Raw genomic sequence first — 27,720 nt, 5'->3', positions numbered from 1 at the left:
CTTTTTTTTTTTTTTCTCAATTCTTAAATAGACACTTTTTTCCTATCACACTTCATGGCTTGGTGTGTTTTAAAGGGAAGATACCTTTAATATTCTTGGCCCTTTTTTCATTGGAAGTAAATGTGCGTGAAATCGCATTGGCAGAGATTTTTAAAATAATTCTTTGTTTGCCAGATATTTTACAATAAGATTTTCAAGATCTGTGCATAGGTTGAATTAAACAATTGAGTCTTCAGTCCTAACAGCTATGTCTGTGCTCATTGTGCTTTTTTATATCTCCCTAGTTAACTTCTGGTACTTATTTTTGCATAGTTGCCTTTTACTCAGCTACTTTAGGCTGAGCCAAGAGTAATTGTTTATGCCAACTGAAGTTCAGACTCTTGTCAATGATAATGGAAAATAGAATCTTTAGACTGAGAAGAAAGCTAGCTGTGAATTAGAATGCTACAGAAAGGAGGGAAGAATAAAATCCTTGTCAGTTTGGCTTGAAGGTGGATAATCACTCTAAAGATGATGGGAATCATCTGTTGCCTGCACTTGTGAAGAAGGTCGTGAATGGACTGTTTTTAAAATGTGCATGGCCTCAGTTGATACAGTCTAGAAAGAACTTCTGATTTAATAGAAAAATATTTTTTATTTCAAGCAACAACTTTTTTCATTGCTGTTGTCTTTTTTGCCATTGATCTTTCTTGCTGTTTGTTGGGCATGTGCTTGTTTGTTTCTGGTATCTTGCTGATTATATTTTCTCCCTCTCCTCTTTACAGTGGTAATAGTTTTCAAGTCTTAGGGCTGAAGTGTGGGGTTTTTTCCCAAGATTTTTCTTGACAGTTTCTTATCAAAGGTTTTAGAAAAAAAAATCTCAGTCTTCTATTTATCAAAAGTTTGCTATTTCTGATATCCCTAAAGTTAAACTATTTTCCTCCCCCAGCACTTGATAGTTCCTCTACTACAAGCAGTGCCTCTCCTGTTCTGAACAATTATGATGCTCTGGAAGGAGGTGGCTATCCAGGTAAGCAGTTTGTTTTGAATTATTTATTCCAGTACATAAATGTCAGTTTTTATTGTTTCTGGTCTTTTTTATTGTTAATTAACAAGTAGATGACTGACTACCTTGGTCTTGAAATCTGTAGAGCTGCCATATTGAGAACAAAAGGAAAAGATGCTATTCAAAGTATTTTAGCTACTATTTAAAATGATTGGATTAATTTGGATGGATTGGAATAATAATTGGATTAATTTGGAGGGCCTACCCCCTCCTGGCTCCTTTGCCTTGTTCTGGCCCCTGGGAGTGTCACAGTACTTTGCCATAGTTTGATGGGTTCCTGATTAAAGTGAGATCTCTCTCGGTTAGAAAGCTGGTATTGTTATCCACATAGAGTCTAGCAGGACTACAAATTCTGTACCCTCTGGCCTAATAACTAACCATTTTGGTTCTGCTGAAACCATATCCTAAAAATAACTTGTTCCTTTTTTTTAAAGATAAACAGTCAACATTAGGTTTCTTAAATCTGTTGCAGTGTTTTTACTGTTTTATTGGGTTTTTTTCCCTCGTGGAGTGTTCATGACAAACAGTTTCTTGGCAGTTGGTTTCTTGAGTGCTTTGTTCCTTTGCTTGCACTTTTCCCAGTTCACCAAGCTTAAATTCTTCTGAAACTTAGCTCATATCTGTAGACATTTCGAAAGAGTACTTTGATCTCTTTATAGCTGTTACGTCCGCTGTGGATTACTTTCAGTTTGACCTTGAAAAATAGCAGAACTAAGCTGTGCTGCAGGCATATACAAGAGAAACTTGCATCAGGTTAAAACTTCAAAAGAGACCATGCTTTATTTCTCCTCTACAATTTATGAATACTGTCCAAACATAAGGCTGAGGCAGTGGAGCCATTCTCTAACTGTAGGCACAGCTTTTCATGAAGTAATCATAGAATGATTCTAGTCATGCTATGACAGTTTTCAGAAGTGGAGGGGAGACTAAGCATGAATGGTCTCATTTGTGGTTTATATCAAATGTATATATTGGAATAAAATGTTGTTCTATTTTTATTCAATTCAAATGATTGTTTTTTTACTTTTTGTAAAGTAACATTTTGTTTGTAGTGACACAAGTCCCTGGTCATCTTCCATACACACTGTCTTTGTGAAAATTCTTTAAGTAATCTTTCTTTTAAATTCCTTTTTTCAGTGCAGAAAAAGAACTTGATGGGTAATGAAAAAACTTACGAATAGCAATGTTGTTTTGACACATTTTGGAGTTTACATTTAAATTAAGAAGGAGATAATAACTATATTCAATACCTGTGGCATTTCTTTTGTCTTTCCAGAGACACGTTCTGTGACTGGCAGCCCAGTTCCCTCTCCATCAGTCCTACAAGCATCAAAAGCTTCTAAGCCCTTTGGTTATGGATATCCAGCACTGCAGCCAGGCTACCAAAATGCAACACCACCTACTCCTGTGCAGCCCAGTAATCCAGGACACCATTCTGGTTTTCAGCACTATACACAGGCTTGTATTTTTAATTCAAAAATTAGTTCATGAAGTAAATTCCTGGGAAGAACCTTTTCTGTGTGATGTATTTCCCCTCTATTTTCATCTTTTTATAATTTTATAATTTCTGAGAGAATAAACATTAGCTATAATATTGATGTCATAGCTCTGGTTCTGAATTTACTGGAAGGCTTTTGAAGGAAAGTTTTAAGTGTGCCTCCAAGTAGTTAAGCTTAACAAGTTTGCTTCACCAGTTATTAGCAAACTCCACACTGTTAAAGTTTGATGTTTGAAAGAGCTGAAGATTATTGATAGGAAACAATGAAGAAGCATAAGGAAGTACTTGATCAGCATATATCAGGGCATTGCTATAGGCTGTGATCTCAAGCATTAAATGACCTTATGAGCAATGCATGGCATAGGGTCCAGATAAAAGAGCTCTGTAGAGCTTTTGCTGGCTGTGTGTACTGGAGCAGGCTGCCTGCATCTGCTCTGTTTTCCTCATAATGATAGCTCCAAACACCCAAGAAATTGTATACAATCACCTGATTCCTGTTGTACACATGAATCCCCTTAGAACAGTGGCAGAAGAAGAGCCAGGTACTGAGGCAAGACACAAATGCTGAAGAAGTGCAGAGGAATGTATGTGTGAAGGGGTCTAGAAAAAGAAACATACTGATACACAAATCCCGCTCTCTGAAGTAAGGGCCAGGTGGCAAAGACAGTGAAACTGCTGTGGTAGGTGATCAAAATTCCTTACTGCATGTAACATCCAGTAAGGCTCTCACTGTCACAGGCATAATGTAAAATGTGACTTGGAAGAAGTGTTTCATTTAATTTTTTTTTTTAATTGAAAGGATTGGCTTCATCTTTACTGTAACGTGAGATGAAGTTAGGCTCTTTCAGTAGCACACACTAAAGGAACAGCAGTTGCTTCAAGTGAATTCAGGTTGCACATATAAGGAGAAAATGCTTCAGGATGGGAGTGGGGAAGCATTAGAACAGATTGTGCTGTGAAATTGTCAATCCTTAGATATTTTGAAAACTGAACTGGCTCTATGTGAGCAACCTAAGTTTTAAAACTAAGGCTGAGTTTTAAGTTAGCCTTGCTTGAGCAAGGGATTAGACTTCCAGACCTCAAAGGTGCCTTCCAACCTAACCTTTTCTCCTCTTCTATGGTGTTTTGTTTTAATCTAAAAATAAATATTTAAAGTCAGTGTCTGTAACTTGGATAAGTTGATTGTAACAAAAGTTAAATTGCAGAGCAGAGTGGGAGAGAAATTGTGTCAGACTTTTTAGTAACTTGTTTTCTTATGCCTGAAGAGATGGAAGGATTATGTATGACTTCCAGTGTTGATTTGTGTAATGAACTTGAATTTTGTCCTATGATACACATTTGGAAGGTGTGTCACATTTGTTGCAGCATTTTAAATTTCTACAGTACAACACTCCTTTTGTTTGTTTGGGTTTGATACTAATTGCTGCTGTATCTTTTTTAAATACGTGTCTGGAAGGGAGGGCACTAAGGAAGATTGAAGGTTGTTATTTAAACACGGTTGTATGTTTACCTGTTTGTCATACTCTTAATTTTACAGCAATATCCAGGTGTGAACCAGCTGTCCTCTTCCTTAGGAGGATTAAGTCTACAGCATTCTCAGCAGCCAGAAAGCTTGAGACCAGTAAACCTTACACATGATAGAAATATTTTACCGGTGTCTTCAGTTCCAGCACCCGTGCCTAACTTGAATTCTGATCTTAGGAAATTAAACTGCAGTCCAGAGTAAGTTTACTGTGTCTCGGACAGTGTCTTATATTTTTTAGTGGGCAATAATTATTTAAAATGTCAAAAAGTGTCTCAGCTGACTCCTATCTTTGAATCTTAAAGATGAACTAATAAAACCCCTTTTAACTGAAAATAAGTTTAACCTCTGAATCATTACGCAAATATTGGAACTGTCCTACCATCAGAATATATTATATGCAGTGAGTAGCTAGTTACAGTAGCTAGTTTATTAGTATTTTAATAATTTTCCTATATCTCCACCTTTTTATCCATTTAAAAAAAGGTATTTTAATAAACACCTTAATATTACACAATATGTTTCATAAAATACTTTGTAATATTGGACAGGATTTTTTCCACAAAAGCATTATGATTATGCCTGAATACACTTAATAATTTGTGGGTATATTTTACTATGATAATTCTGCAATCAGGTATCATTTACTTCTAATTAACATTAAGTAGTATTATCAACTATCCCAAGTGCAGCTAAGTACAATAGAAAGTGCTTTTCTCCAAATATTTTATTTGTAATTCCAAAATAAGTATTCTTCATTGCCTTAAAGTGACTCAGCAGCCTTATTCCTGTGACAGTGCACGGTTCCACCAGAAAACAGAAATCAGAAAACTGAAGGCCTGGAAATGATTCCTACATGTGGAACACTTTTGACAGCACTATTTGTGCGTTGGGCTTTTTTAGTGTCCCTTCATGTTACAGAACAAAAGCTTTTGACTCTCCCAGTATTTGGGATCCTTTTCTACTGTTTTCTTATATAAATATGACATTCTGAGTACTAGGTAAATACTCTCTTGGTTCACTGGAAAAATCTTTATAATGAACAGAAGAATACATAGTTTTGATTGACTGTTGTACCTAAAACAATTCTGTCTCTTAGTTGGTTTTGGTATACTTGCATTGCTGAACTACTAAACTGTAGAGCAGGGGTGTATTTTTTGTTTGTTTCCTTACAAAGCCTTTTTAAAAATATTTCTGCATTTTTTAAATTAAATCATCTTTGTTAAACATAGGATTTCTTAAATTTCTAAGTTCTTTAAAATCAGGTGTTAACACAATGTTTTCAACATCTCCTAAAATTTCATTTTCAACATTATGTTCTTATTTTCTTTCAGCTCATTTCGATGTACATTGACAAATATTCCACAGACACAGGCTTTGTTAAACAAAGCTAAGCTTCCTTTGGGTTTGTTGCTGCATCCCTTCAGGGATCTGACGGTAAAGTATTTTACTTTTTTTTTATGTGTGTGTTTGTTTTATATATGCATTTGTACTTTACAGTACTTTAAGAAGTACTTTAAGAAGTATTTTAACAGAAGTACAAAAAATTGTCTGTAACTTAGAGAGGAGGAGAGCAAAAAAAAGCCTTGAAATTGCTACTTCATTGGAATGCATAAGGGAGAAGCCCTTCAAGTTTATTTTTTGTTGTTGGAAGTCTTTGCTTGCCTGTGGGTCTCTGAAGAATTGCCAGTCTGTGTGTTGGGCTCACAACGGTCAGATACATCTTGAAAAGGTGTTCACAGAGCTCTGCTGAGGAGAACGCTTGGTTTGAAGGTGTGACTGGCCTGATACTTGCTTTCAATAGAACATAAACACAATATAAGATTGAAGCTATATTCATAAGCTTCATTCATTCATTCATGTCAAGCAACTCCTCTCAATGTAATTTATTAGCATTTATGTAAAAATGTGAATAACTATCTAGTACAACTTATTTTTATTAGTTGTGTGTTCTTCGTGTAAGATTTGCTGTCCATCATATTTCTTGTAGAGCCACTCTAAAGCTGTCCTTTCATAATTCCTTTTGCCACAGTAGCTGTAATTTAAAGTAGTTTCATTTGAGATCTTACTACATCTTTGATTTTGAGGCTATATTAAGACAATAAATAAGTGTTAATTTTTTTTTTTGTTTTAGGAGGAGATTGTTTTTAATAGACATCATAATTACTCTATGAAATTAAACTAAAGAGCTAAAAGGAAAGATGATAGAAAATGAAGTCTCACAAAGCTTTTATGAACTGTTGTGCACAGAGATGATTTCCATAAAGTATACTGCATACCTTTGTGACAGCTTTTCATTGTTTCCTTTCTAGCAATTGCCAGTAATAACATCAAGCACAATAGTGAGATGCAGATCCTGCAGGACTTACATCAACCCTTTTGTTTCTTTCATCGATCAGAGGCGGTGGAAATGCAACCTGTGCTATAGAGTTAATGATGGTAAGTGACTGGAGCAGGAGATGCTTGCATTTATAGAATCTCTTTCAAGTATTTTCATTTTATCAGTCCATGGAATATTTTAGATTAAAACATAAGCTACAGTGACAATGTCCTTATGATCCAGAGATTTTGAAAAGCATCTTAAGGCAGATGTGTTGTGCTTTTTCTTGAAGCAAAAGATTGTTTTGCAATCTTTGTGGACATGAAGAAAATGTATTCATAATATGCTGATTCCTTGTCTAATGAAATCAGCTAATCCCACTGACTGCTGTTGCAATATGCAGATGGAAACATGATGACGGCTACAATCCAGGCCAGAGGTTATGAGAAGCAGTACAGATTGCTGCTTTGTTGTGAAATGCTCTCCTTGCATTGCTGTTTTATAGCTGGGGATCTGTTGTTGTTTAAAATATATAAATTTTCTTTCCAATTACTGAACTTTGATGTTAAAGATATGCTTGAGATATTTGAAATGTTCATTTTTTATTTACATTCTTAATGTAAATTTTTTGCTATTGCAATAATTGAAGTGTGTCCACATTACTTTGCATTTAGCTGCAATGGTTTTTATTTTCTGATAAAAATATAACCTGTGTTTGGGGGGGGGATTTTTTTTTAATAGTTCCTGAAGAATTTATGTATAATCCTCTGACACGGTCTTATGGAGAGCCTCACAAACGGCCAGAGGTGCAAAATTCTACAGTGGAATTCATTGCTTCTTCAGACTACATGGTAAGAAAAAGTTTTCATAGTAACTTCAACAGCAACTGCATATTAATATAATAGTCCTTGAAATTAATGTTTCATATTGATCCAGTGGTGTGTATTAATTTACAATTAATACACATCACTGGAAGCTTTTCTTAATACCAAGGAATAGTTAAATTCATATTTGAGTTTTGGCTGATGTAAACAGTCAGAAGTTTTTGAGTTAAAACTAATTGAATATGTGTTGTCATTCAGTGTAGTTTAATGTAGCACAGTCAGATTTCATTCCGATGCAGTGTGATTTGTGCCTTTCTCCCTCATTTTGAGGATATTTTGAAAGACCAGATAATGATGGTCTTTCAAATAATGAGCAATTATAATTGAGCATTATTGATAATGATGATAATAATGAGCAAATTAATTCAGCTTCAAGTTTCTAGTTAGTAATTGTGAAGAAATGGTTCTTATTAGGAGTCATCTTACAAGTGCTGGGATGGTGGTCTTGTCTGCCTGGGAAAAGGCCTACTTCATAATGACATTTTTAGCAGCAGCAAAAATGAATTATTCTCTTGTCTTTGAATTGAAACATTGTGGCAGACGTTTTACAGTGAATAAACAGCTTGGTACATAACTGGGGGAAGGGTGTGGGTAGAATGCTTTAACCCTGTTTCATGGATCACATTGCCCATGTACTGAAAGAACAATGGAATTTAAAAGATAGAAGTTGGTATCTTTCATCATGTTTGAATTGACTGTTGGCAGGAGGGACTAAAATATCTTTTTTTCCCCCTGAAGTGTAACATTTTATGTTTATAACAAATGACAGTTATTAACCACTGGGGATTGTGGTTAAGTCTATCTGCATATTGCTTAGTAAATTACCTTTATTGCATAATGTATACCTTGCATTTTTCGAAGTATTCCCTTTTTCTTCTTCCCTTTCTAATGACTAATCACTTTTAATATTTCTTTGAATATGATTTTTGAGTGTTTTTTAATTTTTTTTTTACTTTGTAGCTTCGTCCTCCTCAGCCTGCGGTATATTTATTTGTTTTAGATGTGTCTCATAATGCAGTGGAGGCTGGATATTTGACAATACTCTGCCAGTCATTGCTGGAAAACCTAGACAAGTAAGAGTATAAATAACCTTATCAAATCAGCTAACATTTTTGTTATGAAAAATTGTAACTGAAAATTTTGAAGGAAATTTTAAAGTGTCTAAATATTCTGTCCCTAAAGGGCAGAAGTTCCATTGCCTGGAATTCCTTCCCTGCATGTGTATCTGCATATAATTTAATTACTTATCAGCAAGGAATATTTAGCCGTAATTTCTAACAACATGTTGATTGTACAAAGATTTTTAAATTTCATTCTTTCCCCTTGCCAAGACCAACAAAAATAATAAATTACAACAGTTAAATGATCTGGTTTTTGTGCTGAGAGGTCTGAGGTGCTGCAAACTAGAACATTGTAACTATGGAAGTAAGACTGCCTGGGTGAACTGTGTTGTAAGTTTGGTTTTTTTAGATCACAGTTAACCTGTGCCAGTTTCTGTGTTTTTATTTTTGCACTGGGACAGCATGTATGGGATTGTTCCTGGTGCATTTTGAGTGAGGGTTAATGAGTGCTTCACTGTGCTCATGCCTTTTGACAACTAATCCTGTGGAGGCCTTGCCTTGAAAATTCCTTTCTACCTTTTTCTTGGTGAACTTGGTTTTCTCATGAAGAAGCCGACATATACACTAAAAATCTTTGCTTCCGTTTTTTGGTTCAGTCTTTATTTGCTCAGTTTTTTATGGCTATTTTATCAACAGAATCTCAGAAACATGCTTAATTATTTTAGGAAAATTCATAAAATCCCATGCTAAGTCCACAGGAGAATCAGTGCATCCACCTCATTTATATACCCAGATGGTAACAACAATAATTGCCTCTATTGCTCTTGGTCACTGTCGTGGTTTTCAGCACTTCATGATGTTTTTTATATTTTACTTGAGAAATCCCCTGTAGTCTTTAATTTTGTATTATGTTATACACTGAAATATGGTCCACATAAGAAATAAATATGTTGCATTGTACAGACATTGGATTTTGGTTTAGAGCTGTAAGTACTCTAAACTACTACTAATGTACATTAGTAAATGGGGGTTCTGGATCAGGAAAGGGCAGAATACACTGTTTTCTATTAAAGAACTGAGAAGGCTGCCTTCTTTCATATGTCAGTCTAATGTTTAAATGAACTTAGTAAGCTCTCTTGTGGAACAAAGCATCAATATATTAGTGAATGCTTATTTGTAACACTTGGTCTTGTAAACTGCATCATTACCCCACCTTTTCAGAAAATGGTGAGGAAGTATTGATTGTATTTGTGTTTTAGATCTCCCTTCTTATGTTCTCCCTTCACTTCTTTACACATGAACTGAGTTTCTTCTAACATCAGCAGGAGCCCTGAGCGTCTGTATGTCTTGAGAGAGAGATTTAGGGCTTAATAGTTGTTGTTTTTTTTTTTTATGCTTCAGGCTGCCTGGGGATTCAAGAACAAGAATAGGGTTCATAACGTTTGACAGCACTGTTCAGTTTTACAACTTGCAAGAAGGTTTATCACAGCCTCAGATGCTGATTGTCTCAGATATTGATGGTAAGTAAAAAGAAAATGGAAGCTGAATTTCTGAGAACCTATTATTTTTTTCTTTTCCCCAGAACAAAGATTGGAATCTCTTAAGTATTTGGTATTAGGTCAATGTTATTGAATGAGAATATTTTTTGAAAAATAGTCTTGTACCAACTACAGAGTAGGTGATGTTTGAAGTGTGAAATTCAATAGTTAACTTTGCTTTGAATCAGACAAGCTTTGTATGGACTGTATTATTCTAAGACACTTTCATCTGCATATAATTTACTTATCTGCAAGTAATATTTAGCTGTAGCACACACATTAGAAAAGTAGACTTTTCATGGTGTTTGTAGCAGTGGGCAATGAAATGTTTTGTTCTATTTTAGTGTTATTTTTTCTTTAATAAATTTTTTTTCTATTCTCTCCACAGATATTTTCTTACCTACACCAGATAGTTTACTTGTAAATCTCCATGAAAGCAAAGAGGTATGATTGCTCAAAATACATAATTAAATTTAAGGTGTTAAATATTCAAAACAGATGTTCCTGTTAAACTTTGAATTCAAATTTAATCTTCATAATATGTAGTTCCAATGGTAATTTTTCATTATGGAAATGTTTAATTGATACATCATAGCTTTTAAAATTGCAACTTTGTTTTCCTTAGTGTGTTAAAATAGAACTGAAATAGTTGGTACCGATTCTGCCACTTCAGTTGTGGCAGTACAGCTTTTTGGAGACAACAGAAAATCTCAAGCTTGCAGAATCTCATCAAACACCTTTCAATCTGTTCTGCAGCTGATAAAAGATCTATTGAATGCGTTACCAAACATGTTCACCAATACAAGAGAAACACACAGTGCACTGGGCCCTGCTCTTCAGGCTGCATTTAAGCTGATGTCTCCAACGGGTGGTCGGATCTCTGTGTTTCAAACTCAGTTACCATCTTTGGGAGCAGGGCTTTTGCATTCCAGAGAGGATCCCAATCAAAGGTCAAGCACAAAGGTAAAAAACTTCCCTTACTATTCATTTCAAAAGACTAAGGACTGGCCATGTCTTTCTGACTTGCATAGTTCTGCAGATCAATTGCTTCGTCTTCATTTATAGCAATTAACTAAATTTTAATGATGTCGATATTTATGCATTTAAGATCCCTACTTTATACATGGATGTGTGGTATTACTTGTTTTGAAGTGCATGAGCTATCTTTGGCCTTTGGTCCTTAATTTTCCTTGGCAAGCAAAAGAAGCTGCAAATATTTGTGACTCAGTTACTCAGATGCTGCTGAAGAGTATTTCTTTTGGTCCATGAAGTCTAAGAAGCATGACTGTTGTCATAACTCCTCTCTGTATGATTTATTTACTAAAGGTGGTCCAGCATCTTGGTCCAGCAACAGACTTTTATAAGAAGTTGGCGCTGGACTGCTCCGGCCAGCAGACTGCTGTGGATTTATTTCTCTTAAGTTCACAATATTCTGATCTAGCTTCTCTTGGTAAGGAGTGCATGATTCACTCTTTCTGCACTGTTGTCTCTCTTTAGAAGCACAGGCTACCTCAGGAATTCTAAAGTCATGTAAATATTTTAGCACTTCTATAATTGCAGCTCATGTTGCAAAGGAATTGACCTTGAAGTTGATGGAAGTAAAGAACAGAAATATTACATTGGTAGTATCAGACATTTTATTCTAAGGTTTCAAAGTTTTAAATGAGAAGTATTCTCCTGCTCAAGAACAGGAAACAGAAACGTGGCAAGGAATAAATGAAGTTTAATTATGGGGGTAAAACAGAGTTTTCATCCTTTGATAAATTATCCAAGATTTGTCTCTGTACAAACACTTAATTTTACCTCTACACCATTAGATATTTCTGCAAGCATTTCAGTCTTAGCTGCGAAATGTAGGATGCTTATTGAGCTTGGTGTATAATTAGGTCATTATGTGTTGGGGTGATTCATTTCTCTCTTCACTTGCCTGGGTCTCAGACAGTTCTCATTGTCTTTCTGATGTGGGTGATACTGAGAAGATGAAGGTAGATGTTACTTGTGGAAGTCTGGACACAATTTTTATGTCCTGATTTCATGTTACAGTTTTACTTTTTACTTGTCTCTTTCCTTCCTTCACAGCTTGCATGTCCAAGTATTCTGCTGGATGCATCTATTACTATCCATCTTTCCATCATAGCCATAATCCTGCTCAGGCTGAAAAGTTGCAAAAAGACCTGAAAAGATACCTTACAAGAAAGATTGGATTTGAAGCAGTTATGCGCATAAGATGTACAAAAGGTGTGTCTTAAATACTGATTCCTATGGAACTGTTGGTGTAAATGTGTTAGCAATCATTTTGAATGTGCTAAGTCTTTAGCAACATTAAATTCAATGTTATTTTTCTTTCTTTGAAGAGTAAAAGAGTTACCTTCTTTATGTTAAGTTAGCTTTTGGTGTTTGATTTTTTTGTTTTTTTAGTTGATAGTACCATCTCTCTATAAGTTGATATGTGTAGTGTAAGGGCATCATTCACTTTGGAGTGTTCAGAATTGAACATGAGCTCTACAGGGTCATGCTGAAATGTCTAAAGATTCATGTAATTGGTTATACATGATAGAATTTTTACTCTTTTCTTCAGCCTTAGCTTGAGGGCTGGCGTTTTAGTTATTGGTGAGAGTTTTCCATGCTGTTTTAACCTCACTGTGAATATTTAATCTGATTCTAGGTCTTTCAATACACACTTTCCATGGGAATTTTTTTGTACGATCTACTGATTTACTGTCCCTTGCCAATGTCAATCCTGATGCTGGATTTGCAGTACAAATGTCTATAGAGGAAAGTCTGACTGACACATCTTTGGTTTGTTTTCAAACAGCTCTTTTGTATACTTCCAGTAAAGGTAAATAAATTGAAATCAATTGGTCACTGGGGGTTTTGTTTCTTTTTATGGTGTAATGCTTGTAAAGTTAGTTCCACAGCCTTTTGTTGTGTTCTATACACTAAAAGAATCTTGTCAGAGCTAGTAAGCCTACTTGGCAGTTAATCACATAATGGAAATCCTTATAAACACTGTTTTAAAGTGAAAATTTCATCTGCATTTGTACATAGTGCTGATTCAGCAAGACTTTTTTACTTAAAAGTCTGACCATTGTTACGAGCAGTAACATGTTTGGCAGGCACTTTGTCCAAACACACAGACCTGTGATGGATTGGATCAAGCTGCAATTACTACACTGGGTGAGCATAAAGAATAGCAGCTAATTTCTATGGTAGAAGATGCCACAAAATTTTGGGATGGATGTCAGTATACTTCATTTGTAGGATCAAAGACACTCTTACTGTGGATGTCGCTAGTTTGTGTTATCAATTTGTGCTGCTTTAGAGTAGAATTTTAACAGGTTGAGACAGGGAGACAGGGATACAGTATTGTATTGCAGCAATTTCTTGACTGGTATGTTTTCTAGAATGGGTACATCTTAAATGGGAGGAGATGCTCTAATGACTGAATTTGTTTACTTCTACCAGGAGAGAATGCAAAATGATTTCCACTGATTTCTCTTAGGTGAGCGTCGAATTCGAGTGCACACACTTTGCTTGCCCGTAGTGAGTTCCCTGTCTGATGTGTATGCAGGAGCAGATGTACAAGCAGTTGTGTGCCTCTTAGCAAACATGGGTGAGTACAGGCCAGGAAGATTCACATGTTTTTTGGCATGTTCCTAATTTTGCCAGCCGTTTAAATGAAGTAGTGAATGAAGCCTGGGTATTATTAAAAAAGGTTGGAGTGCAACATGCTGTGTGTGCAAAAGATGACAAAACCAAATCCATACTGAAATTGTGAACTGAAATACTCCTTGTTCTGAATATTAGTTGACTTTAGTCTTTTAAAAAGAGCCTTCTTACTTTGTTCTCTGGAGGTTAGTAAAGGACAAAGAATCATAGCACACTTGGATCAAAACTCTCATTTTTGAATCATCATTATCATTGTTGTTCACTCAAACTTAGGCATTCTAGGATTACTTAAGAAGCAGGGATTCAGTTTAGTGAGTTGCTGGAGACTAAAAGAGAATTTCTGACGGCAGTGTAACTGAGGTATTGGTTTTCTATCCTTCTGTTGCAGGGCTGAGGATTCTTACTTATCCCTTAATTGTGGGTCATAAGTCATAGACTGATCTCTCCTGGTAAATGTGTATGACACTATAGAGCATTTTAACATGTTCTATATTGTATATTAATATTGAAATCAGTTAGGAGAAGTAAATTGTAATTCTGTGTCTTCTGGGATTGGAACTAGATGATCTTTAAGGTCCCTTCTAACCCAAACCATTCTGTGATCTCCTCTTAAATGCACATTCAGTCCAGCAGGTGGCTTCCTCCCACCAAAGGATTTGCAGCCCTTGCTCAGCAGAGAAAAATGAAGCAGCATTTATAGTAATCACTATTATGTCACTGATGTAATGGAAGAAATTTCTTATGTGAGGGTGAAAAAAAAATCAAAATTAATTGCTGCAGGTCTTACCTTGGAGGTTGGGCAACAGCATTTCAACAATAGCTAAGTTGTTTGTATAAGGTTTAAATTTATATTTAGACTTAACTATGTATGATTGCTTTAAAATTTCCTTTTAGTTCTCCAAGAGTACAAACCAGGGAGCCAAAATTAGCTACACAATATCTTTGAGCATTATGAAAGTAAGTTTCTGTATGGACAGTCATCTAATTTACTCCTAAAAAAAAATTAGGACTGCAGATGTGTTTTGGGGAATTTTTTAGTCTAAAAACATAACCCAGAAGCACAGCTCAAATTTTCAAAGTTCAAGGGAATGAGTGAGGCCATGTCTGGTAACTTCTTCCCTCCTTCTACCCCCCAGCTGTGGATCGCTCAGTTTCATCCAGCCTTGCAGATGCAAGAGATGCCTTAGTCAATGCTGTGGTGGACTCCTTGGCAGCATACATGGCAACTGCCTCAAATCTGCAGCAGTCCATGCTGATAGCACCAAATTCCCTCAAGCTCTTCCCACTCTATATTTTAGCTCTTCTCAAACAGGTATGTATGATCTAGTGAATTAGTGTTTGATGTTTAGTTCATTGTTCCATTTGAGGAATTCTTTAGTCCTGGATCAAGCAATGTCTGCACTTGTCTAAAATTATGGAAATTGGATTACCATCTTTATGCCAACTAAACTTTATTGTAGAGGATTACCATAGTAGCCTATTTTAAATTGTTAATATCTGAACCTTTTATTAGTTTACTTGATTTTGAATTTCTTATGTTCTGTCTTATATTGCTTTACAGTTAAAATAAATAAATAGTTTACAATCAGCATTTCTCAGATTTTGGCAGCTCATTAGTGTAGATCGTAAAGGTTGTTGGAAACTGCTTATTAGTACTTCTTCATTTTTATTTTATGAAGTCAGAAACAAGAATTTTCCAATACATATTTTTTGTCCTTTAAATTTCCAAGAAGAAAAATGAGTTTCGATGGAAATACAGTAAAACTTATTATAGAAACTCAAGCGATGTAGTTGAAAGTTCACATAGAAGTAGTTACTACTTTTTTATTATTATTTTTTAATGATATCTTTGTTTGGATTACTGAACATCATAGTTAAAAAGAGACAGCTTCCTGCAGGGTTTTGTTGAATAAATCTCACTGCTTAAAGATTTTCATGTCTGACAGTTCTTGGTTCTCTTATGATGAATAAACCTTTATATAAGTCTTGTAAGAGATGTAAGCATAATAATTTATTTTCTTTGGCTTAGTGATTACTTCAGTCTCTAATATACTGATTATGATCTTTTATACTTGCCTGACAAATGCAGTTAATGGTGGGGGAAAACTCAGACTATTTATTATTGAGATCTGTGTAAAAGACAGAAATAAGAGTGGCTGGGAAAAGTTGTTTAGGTTTGGATTTTTTATTATCATCTTTATTAGCAATAACAAAAAATGGGATATAGAGAAACCAAAATCAAAATGCTTGTGGCAGTCAAGAAGGAGTGATGTCCTTAGCTTTGTTGTAGAATTGAATATGAACTTTGATTATAAGAATGTTCTCCATTGAGTTAGCATATCATGTTTAATTCATTGTGTTGCTTCTCACAGCAATTGTGTTACCAGTTGCTTCTAAAGGAGATCTGAAAAATTCAGTAGGAGATAGTTAAAAAATAAATTTTATCCCATAGGAGTCTGGTTTCTCCTATAAAACATGAAAGTATGTTTCCATTCCAAAACTTTTCCTTAACATTGAATTCTTACTACTATAACATCAGAGTCCGCACGTATGTACCTTGCCTGAACTCTGCTTACCTCGTATCTTTCCTGTGCTAGCTTGCACTTGTGAGTTTCACAGGCCAGTGTCCCTTGTCAAGAGTAAAAATCAGAAATGGTGGTCCAGTTGCATGCAAATTTTAGACTAAGGGAGGGAGAAATTTATTCCCCTTCATCAATAAGGAGGGGCTAGATTATGTTTTAAAAATCTTGCTCAAACTCTATGATTAAGATTATACCAATAAGATACATTTCTTTACAAAAGCTCTGCCACCTTTGCTTGACACTTTGAAAAGTCTGAACTGCACTCCTACATGTGACATAAAATACAGGATTTGTTTGAGTAGTAATGTTCTCTTGCAGAAAGCCTTCAGAACAGGCACAAGTACCCGCTTGGATGATCGTGTCTATGCAATGTGCCAGATGAAGAGCCAGCCTCTTGTTCATTTGATGAAGATGATTCATCCCAACTTGTACAGAATAGACAAGTTGACTGATGAGGTAATGTATGAAGCCTGGTAATAGCATTTCCTACTTTTAATGACCCATTAAATTTGGTACTGTGCTGCAGTAATTTTATGTTGTTATTGTAATACAAATGGAGCATTTCCTCTAAGTTATAAAAAATCAAGAGAAACATTATTTTCAAGTTTTGAGTTGCATGTACAGTAGTGTGGTATGAGCCGAACTGTGGTTTTACTTCATCTTGTTTCAATGACTACAGTAATGCCATAATTTTTTGTCATATAAAGAAAGTAAAGATATTGTATGTATGGGAGACATTTTCAGTGTGTTTTTATAATGTAGAACTGTCTGAGGTAAGTGGGTGTAGTAGATCTGATCTGATGGATGATTCAAGGTTTTATATACAGAAATCAGATATAGTTGCTTGCAATAACAACCTTCCAGTGGTTTTTCAGACTGAAGTAGATAAAACAGAATTTTACTTCTAGATGGTTGTGATCAGACTGAGAAAGTACTTCATGTACAAAACCAGGTTTTATTTTTTCCTCTTCTACAGACGTAGCCTAGGAAAAGGATGCATTTTTTATAGTAAAAAGCAAGATGGGGTTTTATTTAAGGACAAAGTTAGTTATAATAGCAAAAATAAGGGGTTTTATAAGTAAGATTGTATGAGTTTTTTAGTCCCTAGTTTTGAAAAAGTATATGTAGGAGTTTGCTTCTGAGTGATACAAGGTTATAGGGTAAACTGAATAGTTTCACTGGCAGTGGTATTGTATTATTCTGTTCAGCACAACCTCTGAGCTATTTGTAGCCCTAAAGTTTCTTTTAAGGTATTTCATAAACTCAAATAGGTGAGTCTAAACTCAGTGTTCTTCAGTGGAGTTACTCATTTTATGTTCCACCCCTACCAGTCTCAGAGATGCCAACTTTAGCCAGCCTTGTGAAGTTCTTCTTGAGGCACTTAAGTTGAAACACAGTGTTAAGTGTGCTTGTGCTGTAAAGAATCCGCTGTGTCTTTAGGAGATCCAGTTTTCTTAGCAAAGGTTTTCAGATCAGTTATTTGGAGTACAATAATACAAAAATGGGGCTTATTTTACCTACTGAAATTAATTGACAAACCAGATTTTAAATCACAACATTTGCCATTTAGTACTACTTCAGTTTAAAGTATTTGTGACAAAGGCTGCTCTTAAATGTCTTGTTTCTTTAAAATGTTTTTGCTAGTTTTCTTTTAACACTTGATTCTTGAGAGTATTGAGTAAAGCCTGGAACTTCCCCAGGTGTAATTCAGTAGCTTGATTTTCATCACTATGTCTAAATCCCCAAAAGCTGTTAATCTATGGCATTATGGTATGAAATTTTTTAAGTAGTGATTTTTTAAAAATAATCGTATACTACATGGGCATGTGCTTAGTCAGTAGAGTATTTTTCCCCTATATTATTTGCAGAATGCCTCAGAGATTCTTGAGATATCTGGCCTGTTTTTGTATTGGAGGAAGAGGCAACTTTAATATGAAAATACTGGGCCAGGGGGTTGTGTACATGGGGATTTTTTATTATTGTTTTTGTTTGTTTTATTGCTGGGGAGAAAGGCAGGGTATTTTTTAATAGTTAGTGCAAACAGCCAGATTCTTTAATCAGATCAGTCATAGGGCTCTGTGGACAAACCCAAGGATCACTTCATGCAGGATCTTAAATCAGGGGACTTCCTGTTAATTGAATGCAATAATACATGGAACCCTTCCTTACAGGGAGTAGAATTTTATGGTTTTCTGCTCTTGCAACATTTCTAGTGAAATTGAATGCAGTGGGAAAAACCCAGAGGTTGTTTGTAGAAAACTTTAGTCACCTGTAGTAATTATTTTGAAATTCTGACATGTGTACCATCAAAAATGTTACATAAGTATCTTAAATTAGCTTGCATTATTATGTTTTAGGTATTAAGGTAGCCCTCAGAATAAGTAACATTATAGAACTGTTTGATGTACATAATCATTTTAGGTTTAACATAGTATTTTGTTATATGAGAATCCTCAGAATTTTGCTAGAGATTATCAGTGTTTTTTCTGTTTTGTTTTACCTTTAAGGGTAAAATTCTAGTGTTATTGAGTATTGGGTTTTTGTTACAGAGTACAATACATGTAAATGACAGAGTTGTTCCTCAGCCACCCCTTCAGAAGTTGTCTGCAGAGAAGTTGACAAGAGAAGGAGCTTTTCTTATGGATTGTGGTTCAGTAAGTTAAAATTTTACACATTCCTTTTTTAAAAAATTTCCTAAGGAGAAAAAGAAGACCAAAAAGCAGTGCCTGCTGTGTTATTAAAACCAGTCATCTTTCAGCAAAAACAGTGTTGTGAATCAGCATTCCAGGTAACCTGACAGTAATCTGTGTTCAGTGAAAAGCTTTCATATTTTGATCTGAGGCTATATTTATCCTTGAGGCTATAGAGGTTGATTTTTTTCGTGCAATACTGGTCAAAATATATCAAGAGTTCACTTTTTTTATGGAATTAATGTGTTTTTATTTTCCAGAATTTCTTTTAATGGCTATTAAATTGCACATACTAGAGGATTTAGCAAAACACTTGATGCAGGAATGTTCTCAGATATGCACAAAGAGTGGGTTTATGATTTGTGGCCTGTGTTATATAAGAGTTGCAAGTGAGAGGGAATTGGAGACAAACTGTATCCACAGATTTTATTTAAAGGCATTTCTAGAAATTGCACTAAAACACACTCCATTGGATAAAGCATGCTACCCAGTGGCAGTCTAGAAGGTTCTTTTAACCTTGAATCACTTCAGGGCTGAGTGTCAATGTAAAACCAGCTTTTGTCTCCAACCTCTGAAATAATTACTACAATAAGCTTTTATAATTGGTGCTTTGCTACAACTTGTTTAGATTGGGAAGCCAGAGTGCAGTAACCAACAGAGTGGTGTGACTTCAGATAATTTGAGAGGTTTCATTTAAGGAGGTAACATGGGAAGTTACTGCATTGACTGTTCCATTATAAATGTGCCCTGCAACATCATTTTTTCAGTATTTGAATTCTACCTATACATATTTTTTATATTTAATGACCTTACTCTAAGTTTTTCAAAGGTACTGATTATTTACACACTTACTTATGAATATAGACATGTATGTATGAATTACAACTGGAACATTCAAGTGCTTAATTTGCATGGAATTTCCTATTCTGGGATTATTCCTATTGCATCCCCACTTGCCTATTTCTCTAAAATGTATGCAGGGCCTTTTCTAAAACTGATTCTGACATCTTACAGATTTTTTACCTTTGGATTGGAAAAAACTGTGATAACAACTTCATAAAAGATGTCCTTGGATACCCGAATTATGCATCAGTGCCACAGAAAATGGTAGGCATTTTAATGAGCTGACCTGTAAACTGCTTACACTTGGAATATGCATTTAATCTATTTATTTCTGCATTTTCAGTTTTTAATTATATAACTATGATTTAGGTTGGGGTTTTTCCTAATTAGGTACCTTCTAACCTCTTGTCCGCTTCATAGGAGCCAGATAGAAGTTATCAGATATTTTCAAGGAAAGAATGTAAACATGTAAATTTCATCATTCATGAAATGCCAAACAGTTGCTCTATAACATAACTGCTTTTAATATTTCAGTGGAAGTACATGTGCATTCACAAGAATAGGAAGTAATTTCACAGGATGAATACAAAAATTACCTATTCAGATGTGTTAATAATTAAGATTAGAGTTAGTTCATTGATAACATAGTTTTCAGAAGCCTTGTGTTCTCTGAACCCGATAAGATACCAAATCTGTGGTATGACACAACAGACCTGTAAGTTAACGGTATGAGTTAAGTTTTACTCAGATTTCAAGCCTAGACTCAGTGGTAAAAAGAGGAACTTTCAGCTCTTAGAACATCACAGACCCCTCCTCGGATGTGTGTTTTGATGGAGGGGTTTTTATGTTATAACCTGTACCTGTAGTCTAGTGTGTGAAACAGCAATTAAAGAGAAGTCTCCTCTTCAGTAAGTACAGATTCCATAATATCAGCAAGGATGATGGACCCTTTTAAGACACTCTAGGAAAGTTCAGAATCAAATGGTTATATACAAATAGTACCAAAAATGATAGCATAGAAACACATAGGTCGCTATTTTCTGCTTATGGTTCCATAGTATCAAGAAGGAAAGTAACAAGAACAGGTTAAGAATGGTAAGTTATAAGACTACTATAACACTGGACTGCTTGTTCAGAGTTTTGTATTTTGCATGTATCAGCAATTTAGAACTGTCCCCTATGACCAGCTGGTTAATAGAGTTTTCGAGAGGAACTTAGATAAAGGAAGGACGATAATTTTTTTATGGTTATATAGCATCTGTTATGATGAAAATGAGACAAAAACTTACATAAAGTTATCTTTGCTTTTAAGTTATGCCCTCATTCTACAAAGGTAGCAGTGGAACTACTTTAACTGAAATAAATTACTTTAGGTCACATTAATTGTCTTTAAGCGTTGTATTGGCTGAAGAGGTGGTACATTTATCTCAGTGAATTCCTTAACCCTTTTAAATCTATTTTTTCAGCTCATTCCCTAGCTAAGTAGTCCAGTAGCATCTTTCTATTGATATTTACATAAAATTCAGATTTTACTTCTTGTTTCTTCAGTGATGCAAAGTGCAACGTGTAGAAATTTGATTGACAGAAGATACAGGCAAGAAGACTGCAAAAGCAGCATTTTGAAAAGAAAACTTTGCTATCTAAAATCTTTTGCACTTAAAACACAATAACTAAACTGTGTTTTTAAAAGTTAAAGATGTTTAGAAGTTAAAGATGTACTCCTTCCTAGATAGCAGTGCACCACAGATACTATGAAGTATTGTCCTTTAAGCTGAAAAAAAACATCTGTGTATGTAAAATCATGGTTTGTAACTTCTTAACAGAGATTGTGGTTTGAGTTATGTTACAGCTTTCAGGATCTGTTTTTTTAAAATAGTTTCAATAATAAAAGGTGATGGTTTCTTTCAATTACCTTCAACCAGACACAGCTTCCTGAGGTGGATGCACCTTCTTCAGAAAGGACACGATCTTTTATATCTTGGCTTAGAGACAGTAGACCTTTAAGTCCTGTTCTTCAAGTAATAAAGTAAGTATTTCTGTTATGCACTGAGTTGTTACTAGCAACTTGTATTTATAATTTCTAATTAAGACTTACAAAAAGTGAGTGTGTCTGTCTTGGAAGAAACTGAATAACATCACCTTCCCAACTGATAAAATGCTGTTTATAAAACTATCTAGTGAGAAAGGTTTTCTTTGAATCTAGTGCAAATTCAGTTGCTTATAGTTTTATGGGTAGGAATTAATTGCATATATTCATTAGGAATATATTAAACCTCGGTGGATGTCCTTATGATCAATGGTGTTAACCAGTTTAGTTTCTAGTATAACTTTTATAATTTGATTATATGTGTATACAAAAGATTCAAGTAAAGTCAGTAGTCTGTAGATGGTTTAATAATTGTATGTATTTCTTACTGAGATCTACAGGACGGCAGCTGATAGATGAGCCAAGTTCTGAAGCCTTTTCAAGCTATGTCTTGCTTAAGGAGGTTTAAATTCTATAAAATGTTTATACTTGAGATTACATTTCACTTGCAGAGTACTTGTTTTACTGAGCTGGGCAGGAGATCACTTTTTAGAGAGTATGATGACTTGCTCAGAGAAATGATACTGAAATATAGGACTGAAGGTCTTGAGCTGTTGGCATTGTGGCTGCTGCTTGAGTTGTAGGAATTTCTGATAGGCCATAATAAGTAGGAGAGCTTTGCTGCATGCTGCACAGCAGTGGAAGAGAGGACTGTGTCCCAGCAAATTTTTATGGGGCAACAATTTTGGATACCAGGTCTTTGACATGTTACCTTTTCTATTCTGTTGATAAGGAAGAAAGTCTGGGGAGGGGATTGAGATTACATGTAAACAGAGATGTAGTTTTTGCATTTTTTTAATTGCCACCAGCATATTTGTTAGCTTCAAAAACAAAAGAATTTTTAAATTTCCTTTTTTGTGTTTCTACAAGATATTCTAAGTGCTGTATTTCACCTGATTTTCTACCATTTCGTATACTTCAAAAGATTCTGTTGTTTGATAGTGTATTGCAAACTTCAAGTGGTTTTTCTAGATTTTGGATTATTTGCAATTGTAATCTCTTTGGACTGAATTTATATTCCAAATGACAGACAGTCAGCAATTTATTAGAACTTATCCCTCTGAATTTGCAGTGGATTCTTTTGCTCAAAGTTTGATTTTGCTCAGTACTTTCCTTCTTCTTTCAGAGATGAGAACCCTGCCAAAACAGATTTTTTTCAGCATTTAATTGAGGATCGGACAGAAGCAGCTTTCTCGTATTATGAATTCCTACTTAATATTCAACAGCAGATTTGTAAGTGACCAAGGAAGAGGTAGAGGAAAAAGTCTGACTTCAGACAGAAGCATGGGCCAAGAGAACCATATGGGAAGTTACAGAAGTGGATGCTTGTTCTTCACAATATACAGTGACCAGCACTGTTTTGGAAGCTTTACAGCTAAAGGAGTATACATTTCCAAAAGAATTTTGCAGATTTCCTTCAGTCTAAAAGTGCTACGAGTGATGAAGCTGTTTCACTAGTAAACTTTAAAATTGGTTTGTACACGTTTCCAGTTGTGCAGCAGTATGGTGCTCTGTTTATTGCAAGCTGGTGAATTTATGTAGCTATGTGGGATGATATTTCTTAACAAAATGTACAATTAGGTAAAGCCTTTTTTCTTACATTTGTTATAGTAGCCTTTCCAGATCCAAATCCTTAACAGAGATGTCAAAGGGCAGTGATGTATGTTGGTTGTTTATATGAATTTCTTTTTAAAAGGAATGGTTCATACTTGCTAAAGACTTCAGCAAATTCCCTGTGAAAGTTGTAGAGTTTCAGTAAAGTAAATCAATTGTAGAAATAAAATATATAATGTACATAGGTATTACATTTGTAAAGAAAATGTAAAAAATGTAACTAAAAAAAGACCTAGCTCATTGTGCAGAATTGTTGAGTGCTCGATGATGATGAATTGTTCTGTCCCAGGCTAGACAATGAAGTTGACTATTCAAACATGATAAAAGTATCAGTGTAGAAGGAATATAGCTGCTGCTTCTGTTAATTTTAGGTGAATTTATTTATGATTGGCTTACTAATTAAAATATTTTGCTTTATCATGTGGTTTTATATTTATGCAACTATAATAATTTTCCAGCTAAACTCTTACCAAACTGAATATTGAAGAAAACATGTTTACCACCTTACTTCACAGACCTGTGGAAGGGAGGAGAAAACACCACATAACCTGAAATGAGTTTTGATACAGAGTTCCTAAACCCCTTCTAATGTATTATCCTAAAGAAGGCATATCTGTTAACCTTGTTTTGCATTCTATAACTACTGTAGTCTTGGTCCAGGTTTCTGTAACTTGTGTTGTCTGCCATTTAGAGTAAGTGTGGGTAATCACTCACACTTGTAGATTTGAATTCTGCTGTGATCTAAGGAAGAACAAGAAGGGATGTAAAAATTAATTACATTACATCACTGAAAGTAAAGGCTTTAAAATTACAAAATTCAAAATGTAATCACACTTGCATATTTCAGAAACTTTTTCTTGTTAATGTTTTGGTAACTCAAGGGTTTGGGCTTTTTGATAGATTAATGACAGATTTTTTCAGTTTGCTGAATTTGGGATGGTTTTCTTCGGCCTTTTTTTAGAGACACATTAGAATTAATTCATAAAGCACAATCAATCATACTTAGTTTTCTGAACTTTTATCTGTTTGGTTTAATGAAATGTGACTACAATGGAATAATTAGGTACAAAAAAGTAAATTATGATTAGTATGATTACATTTTAATTTAATGTAGCCTTGAAAATGCTGACATTGTATTTTAACTGCTATAGCCCCTGAATCAAATATTCAAGGAGAAGATGTACTAGCTATGGTTTGCAAATGCTTTAAAAGCTACAACAGTTAAATTGCGCCAGTAGTGTTACTCTGCATGTTAGCACAAACTCATTGTTTGGAGAAGATACCTTATATTTGTGTGTTGTCCTTAACTAAATGTGTTTAAGTTACCCAAAGAATTACATAAGAGAAACTTTCCATTTAGTAAATTAATTTATCATGTAATAAACATCTGAGGCAATGCTGAATGTTGTCCCGAAATCAGACCTTCAGGATTTCAGTGCTTGTTTGTAAAGTAATGTGCATTGGGTGAAAGCTAACTGCTGCTGAAGAGTGGGGCATCTTAAAAATCATTTGTACTTGTGAAGATGAGAAGAGCATGTTAACATTTCAAATGCTCCATGAAGATGCTTCTGATTTGTGAGTTTGGTGTTGATATCTGGGAACACGTTATGACATGATTAATTGCAACATATTCTGTAAAATCATTTCTTAAAGCTTTATTCTTCTAGTATAGTTTTTGTATATAAAAATTATGAAAAATACATCTTTAGAGCTATTTGTTCAGTAAAATTATTACACAGCACAGAGAATATAGTTATTTTTTTTATTAATTATAGAGCACATCTCCATTCTGACTGATTTTTGGTTTAAATTTTTAACAAGATAGTCTCATGGAAATACCTTGAATTTGAAACATCTCAGGATTCAGGGTACTGATTTCAGTCTTTTGATCAATAGAGTATCTGTAGGCATGGCAAGAGTATCTCTCTGAGAAGGACCTGGGTGTCCTGGTACACAGCAAGCCTTCCATGAGCCTGGTGGTGTCCTTGTGACCAAGAAGGCCAATGGCATCCTGGGGTGCATTGGGAAGAGCATTGCCAGCAGGTCGAGGGATGTGATCCTGCCCCTCTGCCCAGCCCTGGTGAGGCACATCTGGAGTGCTGTGTCCAGTTCTGGGCTCCTCAGCACAAGAGGGACATGGAGCTCCTGGGGCAGGTCCAGCAGAGGCCACAAGGGCGATGAGGGGACTGGAGCATCTCTCAAAAGGAAAGGCTGAGGGAGCTGGGTCTGTTCAGCCTTGAGAAGAGACAATTGAGAGGGGACTTCAGTGTTTATAAGCATCTGAAGTGAGGGTGTCAAGGGGATGGAGGCACGCTCTGCTCAGTGATGCACAGCAGTAGGACAAGAGACAACAGGCAGAAACTGATGCACAGAAAGTTCCACCTGAGCATGAGGAAGAACTTCTTTACTGTGCAGGTGGCTGAGCACTGGAACAGATTGCCCAGAGTGGCTGTGGAGTCTCCTTTACTGGAGATAATTCAAAAGCCATCTGGATCTGGATGCAATCCTGTGCCGTGTGTCTTGGGATGAGCCTGCTTGAGCAGGGGTGTCAGACCAGATAAGCCTTGGTCCCTTCCAACTCAGACAATTTCTCTTACAGTGGCTTGGATCACACCACTGTAGCAGAAGATACAGTTTGAAGATTAATCCCACCAGGGGAAGTACTGTGAAGCTCAACAAGGCTTATTGCCTACTTAAGGAAGGTTTGGGAGAAGGGATAAAAGACATACTTTTGTATCTGCTTTAATAAAATGCTGAACTGCCCAAAGTAGCTCTCTAGCTGTTCTAGGAATGGAACTTTTCCCTAAGTGTCTTCCACACTGCATAATATAAAGCATGTCTGTTTCATTAGAAATTTAAGATTTCCCAGGGAAGATGTTTCCCAGACCCAGCTAAGTAAGTCACTTTGGGTGATCAGTTCAAATGTTCAATATTTTAAATACTGACAGTGGGGATCCCTTTCATGTTTACAATCCAACATCTTATATGTCTTTTACCTAGGAAGCAGTATGGAAGTTCTTGTGGGAGAAATTAGAGCCCATGAAGCTCTTACAATGGTGGGACATGTGATGCAGCTCCCTAAGAAGCGTTGTTGAACTCAATTCTTTATTTTGTTCTTAAGCTTATTAGAAATCTATTTATTAATCTTGGTGCAGCTCTTCTCGTGGCAGTGAAGAAAAGATGACCGGGGCAGGTAATTTTGTTTTGCCTTGGCTTTCTGTAAATTGTGTCAGATACTGAAAAGATAGTTTTGTCATGGCTGGTGTTCGTAAAAAGCCAAAATCAGTTGTTTGTAATCCTGAGAGCCAAGAGCTCTTCAATAATACTAAACGTGGAGTCAAGTTTTTCCACACCAGGTAGATTTTAAGAATTTTATTATGAAATTTCAAGGTATGGGACACAAGTGGATAAATGAGGAACTAATTAAAACCTCAGTCACTGCTTTCTGCAGTTGAAAGTTTTGGACTGTATTTGTCTCTACAGGCAGGATGTAACCCTGCAGAAATTCAGTAGCCAGTGTGGGGAATGGGGAGGTCTGAGGCTTAGCTGGCAATGAACTGATGCAATACTCCAAATATGTATCTGTTACTATGTAAAAATTGCTTAAATTGTGTTTTGTTTAAAAGCAGTTTTTTATATTTTAATACATGTTAAATTTTTATATAGTATTTTCTGGTAGTTTATTCAGTTCTAAAAAAGTGTGAGAGGGTTTTACATGCCCTGTTGTATCTCAGCTTTCCATAAAGGAGGTAGAATATAATTAGAATCACAAATACTTCTGATTTTTAGCATACCAGGATCTTTGGTAGACTTGTGTTGGGAATTTTAAAGGAAATGGGCAAACTGTAATGATTGATTGATGCAATTTCTTTATCTCTCAGCCTCTAGAATTAAAAAAAAAAGAAAACAATTTCTAGCAGTCTTCCATGTCTTTACTTAAACTGATGTTATGTCATATTCAAATTCAGGAATCTGGAAAAGTGTGGTTACAGCTTTTGCAAAAAACTGGGATTGAAGTCTCTTTTGAGAATATTTTATTTTTCCTCATGAGATACTGATGATTCTGTCCATGGAAAAATCCAAAGGCATTTCTACTTTTTGGAGTGTATCAAGAGAATTCTCACATGATTACCATCATGTAAAAGATTATTGCAACAACAATGACAATTCAAATAACTACATAATTGGTCTTTCTTCATTTTATGCTTCAATCCACTTGCAGGGCCTTTGATATCTTTACCTTTACAGTTTTGATAACTAGGAAAAAGTAGATATTACACAGAATTTCTTCTTACTTTCCTTTGGCAGACCTTAGCAAAAGGAGCTGCCTAATTAGCAGTACCAGTCATGCACAGGATTTCAGTCTGT

At 35.3% G+C, this 27,720-nt stretch overlaps 1 protein-coding gene across 2 annotated transcripts in view; it reads left to right on the top strand.

Annotated features, from left to right (window-relative positions):
- SEC24B (SEC24 homolog B, COPII coat complex component) overlaps positions 1-27,258 on the top strand; it is a 48,377-nt gene extending 21,119 nt beyond the window's left edge. For both annotated transcript variants that reach the window (XM_036382138.2, XM_036382137.2), the window contains 20 exons: positions 929-1,009; positions 2,322-2,503; positions 4,081-4,265; positions 5,400-5,502; positions 6,378-6,504; positions 7,127-7,236; positions 8,230-8,342; positions 9,732-9,850; positions 10,257-10,312; positions 10,625-10,831; positions 11,195-11,318; positions 11,948-12,106; positions 12,534-12,707; positions 13,371-13,481; positions 14,674-14,849; positions 16,438-16,575; positions 18,669-18,773; positions 19,824-19,916; positions 21,575-21,678; positions 22,865-27,258. In XM_036382138.2, coding sequence (XP_036238031.1) covers positions 929-1,009; positions 2,322-2,503; positions 4,081-4,265; positions 5,400-5,502; positions 6,378-6,504; positions 7,127-7,236; positions 8,230-8,342; positions 9,732-9,850; positions 10,257-10,312; positions 10,625-10,831; positions 11,195-11,318; positions 11,948-12,106; positions 12,534-12,707; positions 13,371-13,481; positions 14,674-14,849; positions 16,438-16,575; positions 18,669-18,773; positions 19,824-19,916; positions 21,575-21,678; positions 22,865-22,979 — 2,582 coding nt within the window. In that variant the 3' untranslated portion in view covers positions 22,980-27,258. The remainder of the gene's footprint in view (positions 1-928; positions 1,010-2,321; positions 2,504-4,080; positions 4,266-5,399; positions 5,503-6,377; positions 6,505-7,126; positions 7,237-8,229; positions 8,343-9,731; positions 9,851-10,256; positions 10,313-10,624; positions 10,832-11,194; positions 11,319-11,947; positions 12,107-12,533; positions 12,708-13,370; positions 13,482-14,673; positions 14,850-16,437; positions 16,576-18,668; positions 18,774-19,823; positions 19,917-21,574; positions 21,679-22,864) is intronic.
- The last annotated feature ends 462 nt before the right edge of the window (positions 27,259-27,720 follow it).

This window comes from Molothrus ater, chromosome 4 (genome assembly GCF_012460135.2).
Source record: "Molothrus ater isolate BHLD 08-10-18 breed brown headed cowbird chromosome 4, BPBGC_Mater_1.1, whole genome shotgun sequence".
NCBI classification, from domain to species: Eukaryota; Metazoa; Chordata; class Aves; order Passeriformes; family Icteridae; genus Molothrus; species Molothrus ater.
Note: the sequence above shows the minus strand (reverse complement) of the source record. Positions and strands in the feature narration are given on the sequence as shown.